Here is a 5,014-nt window from a genome sequence, read left to right on the forward strand (position 1 = left end):
GCAGCCAGTCTCTCATCTACTGTCTCGGGGCGGGCCCAGGGGCAGGGTCTGCGTCTCCTGCGTTTCAGCAGTTGCAGGGAAGGAAAATTCCTTAAGAGGCCTCCACAGCCCCCCCCTCCCCCTCGCAACACGTGGCTCCACAGCTGTGCTCTCTGACCCACCGGGATCTGGTGCCCCGGCTGCCTCCTCTGTAGTCCAGAGAGATGTGGCCTGACAATAGCTTTTGCGAATGGCCAGATCAGGACAGCGTTTGCAAGAGGAGGGCCGGAATAGCTGGTTGATTGAATAAATCAGGCCTGGTTCCATTTTTAGATCAGGAGCCAGCGTCTGGCAAATGGCGGGTGGTAGAGGCCTGGAGAGCACAGGAAGCCGTTCTCTGGGTGACTTGGCTGGCAGGGAGGCGTCCTTCCAATGCACTTGCTTTAGAATTTTCTTTATGGACTGAAACATGGGAGTGCAAGACCTGCGTGGCTTCCTAGCCCAAGGTTGGCTATTAAGTCATGTAGCCTGGTAGCCTGCAATTCCCACTTCTGTGCAGCAAGGATAACAACTGCTTCCTGGTTCATTTAAGTTTGAGTTTTATTTTTATTCTTCAGTGTAAAGATGTGGAAAGTATGTTTCATCCAGAACAATAGTTTTCACCTTTTTTAATTTGTGGACACAAAACAGTTTTGAATAGAGGTGCGGACGCTTTTGAATTGTAAGTGTGGGTATTCATATGTTTTTGGCTGTTCATAGTCATCTTTTGTTGGACCCCTTAGACATAGTTTGTGGATCACAGGTTGAAAACAGATTAATATAGCACATAGATTAATATGTCACTTCTCTAATGCCCCTAAGAATACTACAAAAAATACTTCTGTGAAATGTTTTTAGCCAGAGCCGAACTGAGCAGGGTGCGGGGCCCAGGGCAAATCTGCCTATGTGCCCACCACCACTCAGATCCCACATTCCCTGGACCTGAAGAAGCTGCCACCGCCATCAGCAGAGGGGGAAGAAGGGGGGGTAGTGAGCAGCTGGATGCAAAGCCAGCGGTGTGGAGTCACCTTGACCACTCCTTCAAGCTCTGCAGGGCCCAGGGTGATTTCCCTGATTCGTTGCCCCCTGTGCCCCCTCGGACCGCCTTCTTTTTAGCTATTCTCCCAGGTCCTTTGCACTCCCCTGGTGAGCTCAAGACTATCACTAAGGAACAAACCCCACTTGTGGTTTCAAAGGTTGAAAACCACTGCTGGAGAATATTGAGGGGGCAATCTTTTTAGCAGGTGTCACTAATTAGCCTTGTGCTCTTCTGAGTGCCACTAGGGTCCCCTTCCTTTTCCCAATCTACTGTTCTGATTTCTGCTCCCTGCCCAGCCTCCTTTGCTTTCCACTTCCAGCCCTGTGCTCCCTGCCTGGCCTCCTATTCTATTTTCTGCTTCCTGCTCTATCAGCCCCTGTGCTGCCTGTACCCTCCCTGATCCATCAGGTGTCACACACAGAGGCTGCCCATGCCACAAGTGGCACAGACGTCACAGGTTGGCTACTTTGATCTAAAAAAATAATTTATATTGACATTAAACACCATTGTAAGACCTCTAAAGGGTGTCGGAAGTGTGTCAAAGCATTCTTTGTGGTGGGGAGGGGGGAATCTAGTTACCAGTCCTAACACATTTTAGCATCTCCAGCCTGTTTTTCAACCTTTTGGATGCTGTGAGGGGTGAGGTGGTTATCATCTCTGTTTAGTTTACCTTGCTTTTTATTTTGTTCTACTCCAATTGAAATTCCAGTCTGCTTAATCTGAAATCCATGTATAGTTCTTGGGCATCAACCTGAAATCTATGTATAGTTCTTGGGCATCAAGGTAAAACCTATATGAATTTCCCTCTTGTTCATGGGCTTGTGAAAAAGAAGAATAAGATTGACTAGAGTCTAAAATTTATTCTTCATCTTGGTAACACTCTAGGCAACAGCAGGGGCATTGTAACCAGTTAGATCAACATTGCATGATTTTTTTTCTTATCACAAAGATACTTTTTAAAGTCTTTCTATGGCTATAAAATAAGATTTAAAGAAAACCAAACCCTTGAATTTGAGTGTAGATTAGTGATTCTTAGCCAGGCTGCCATGAGAGCCTTAAGGGTGCTTTGGAGTGCCACACAATCTTAATGTTGTTGGGTATGCAAATGCCTACACATGACTCACGAGATAAACCTACAGATGTTGAGCAGGTATCCATAGTGTCAAAACCCACCTGACCTGTTTTGGCCTTTCTGAATTCTTTGCGGCAGAAGAATTCCTCTGGGTTTTTTCCTGCAGTCAAAAAATGAGTGAAAGCCAAGTACTGGTATGTTTCGAGGGTTGTCTTGAATCTAAAAACATTGAGAACCATTGATCTAGGAGGATGTATGGTCAGGTCCTGTTTCTGATATATTTTGGATGATCTAAAGATTAGATCTGTTAATGTATCTGCTAAAATTGGTATCTTTTTATGGGTAGTCTAACTTGAGTGAATTCAAGTTACAAGCGTATTCAACCTTTAGCTTCTTTCATCTTGCTTATGATGGTTAAAAGTATTAATACTGTATTTTTTTCTCCCAACTTCAATGTAAGTTATTTTACTGTATGTACTAGTGAGTTCAGGTGGCTGAGTAGATGAGTAGGAGACTGTAAATATTGGTTCTGTTTGCATACATTTTAATGTTGTAGTCTTGTGTGCTACTTGCACTTTTGTCATGGTGTGGAAGTGGTAATGAGCTTATAAAATTTCTCTCTTCTTACAGGAAGAGGATGATTGGAAGGAGTTTGAGCAAAAAGAAGAGATTGACTATAGTGGGCTTAGAGTTCACTCCATGCAAATAAGGTATTGCTGTTATTTTTCCAGGGTAATCTGCACCTATTCCTAAAAATAGCCTGTTAACTGGAAATCCATTTCCACAAAGTTTGTTTTAACAAAGGTTTCTGTTATACTTTCACCAACAGTTCTATGATGTCAGAAAATAAATTTGGATATGAACATTCTCTAGGATGCAAATAGAAATTCAGGTTGGAGACCTTGAAATCAGTTCTCAGGCACGGAGGCAATCTTGAATTCTCAAGATCTTGCTGGCTTAACTATAACCTGTTTCAGTTCAACAATTTTTTATTTTTTTTTGTATTTTGGCATGACAGAAAGCACTTTAATCTTCAGGCCTGACACAACAGTGCTTCATGTTCTCTTTGTAAGTAGAGGGTGTTCAAAGACAAAACAAGGGGAAGTTTACTCATGCCCTCCATTTTCTTTGGCAATTTCTCTTGGGCATTCTTCAGTCAATTCAGCATCTGGGTTATGGGAGTAAATATCAAGGATTCTGTAGCAGAAACTTTTACTTGCTTGTACACCTTGCACTACTTAGCAGACTTTCTATGATCATCTGTTCAGTGTCTGCAAGATTAGACTATGTAGGTCTGCCATAGCCACAGTTCTCAATCTTTTCAGAGGCAGAATGTGGCATGGTAACCACAGTTTTACAAGGCATATTTTATATAATCCTTGTTCCAATTACATGAACTGAATGACTGAATTCTATAGGCACAGTGCTTGAAGCAACCTGTAAGTATGGATAATGCTATAATTATAGTTGGTATAAATAATCAAGGAAAGGCCTTTTTAAATTTCTTGAAGATGGCACACTTCTCTTTTGTGGCACCAATAGCAGAATTTGTGACCTTCAGCAGAATCTGTGGATCTATCTGAATGAAGTTGCTAACTTAAAAGTGAGGTGCTCCATTGTCCTTTCAGATTCAGGAAAAATAAATATTTTAGTTTTAAAGACAAAAAGTCCAAGATGGTGGGCATTTTTGCTACTGTGTTAGTTACTTGTAAGTTTCCAATTTAAACCTTTTCCTGACTCTGCTGAAGGAATTCGCTTAATTCTTTTTAAAAATTAGAGCCCTTTATATAGGGTTTTACCCTAGCATCAAAACTGTTATTGGTTCTGAAAATGAGCTTTTTGGATTGTCACCCTTCGAGCAAGTTTATTCCTTGATAAGAAAAGTTCCTTGTTAACTACCATATTTACCCAAATCTAAGATGATGCAAAATTTAAGACAGCTGCCCAATAATTGGATTCTATACATGGAACATTATAAATTTGTTATAATGTTCCATGTATAGAATCTAATTAATTTATTCCCTCAATGCTGTGGTGGGGAAAGCCAAAGTGGGGAGTCAGGGGCCAGACCCCTGTCCCTTGCCCCTTGTAATCTCTGCTGCCTGCCCTTCCATGCCTGTCCTTGCTGCTTGCCCCCAACCTCCTTACCCTCTGTTTCTGTGCCTGCCCCCACCCCTGTCTGCCTTCCCCCTTATGTCATCTCCATCCCCTGCTCTCCCCTCCCCTCCCCATCTCCCTGTTCCTGGCTGTGACTTTCTGCTTCAGCTCTGCTCCTCCAAGGCAGTCGACAGTAGCTTAGCCCCAGCCTGGCCAGGGAGAAGCAGCGGCAGCTCCTGACTGGGCCAGGTAGGGGCTGGAACAGAAAGTAAGGGAGAAGGGGTAATTATTTCATAGATTTCATAGACATTAGGGCTGGAAGGGACCTCGGAAGATCGAGTCCAGCCCTCTGCCCAAAGGGCAGGAAGTCAGCTGGGGTCATAGGATCCCAGCAAGATAAGCATCCAGTTTGCTCTTGAAGGTGTTCAATGTAGGCGCTTGAACCACCTCCGGTGGCAGGCTGTTCCAGACCTTGGGGGCTCGGACAGTAAAGAAATTCTTCCTTATGTCCAGCCTGAAATGGTCTTGTAGTAGTTTATGACCATTCGACCTAGTCATCATCCCTTGGGGGTCATCGTAGGGTCTGCTTCCCTGACCTCTGATCATGCGCGTGGCTCTTCTCTGGACTCTCTCAAGCTTCTCCACATCCTTTTTGAATTGTGGAGTCCAAAACTGGATGCAGTACTCCAGCTGCGGCCTCACTAAGGCCGAGTACAAGGGGAAAATGACGTCCCGGGATTTGCTTGAGAAGCATCTATGGATGCAAGCCAGCGTTTTGGTCGCTTTAC

General features: G+C 43.8%; 1 protein-coding gene across 1 annotated transcript in view; it reads left to right on the top strand.

Annotated features, from left to right (window-relative positions):
• Window positions 1-2,759: 2,759 nt before the first annotated feature.
• Window positions 2,760-5,014, top strand: part of CDV3 (CDV3 homolog) — a 14,935-nt gene continuing 12,680 nt past the window's right edge. The window contains exon 1 of the mRNA XM_025200279.1: window positions 2,760-2,839. Coding sequence (XP_025056064.1) covers window positions 2,829-2,839 — 11 coding nt within the window. The 5' untranslated portion in view covers window positions 2,760-2,828. The remainder of the gene's footprint in view (window positions 2,840-5,014) is intronic.

This window comes from Alligator sinensis, unplaced genomic scaffold, assembly GCF_000455745.1.
Source record: "Alligator sinensis unplaced genomic scaffold, ASM45574v1 scaffold54_1, whole genome shotgun sequence".
Lineage (NCBI taxonomy): Eukaryota > Metazoa > Chordata > Crocodylia > Alligatoridae > Alligator > Alligator sinensis.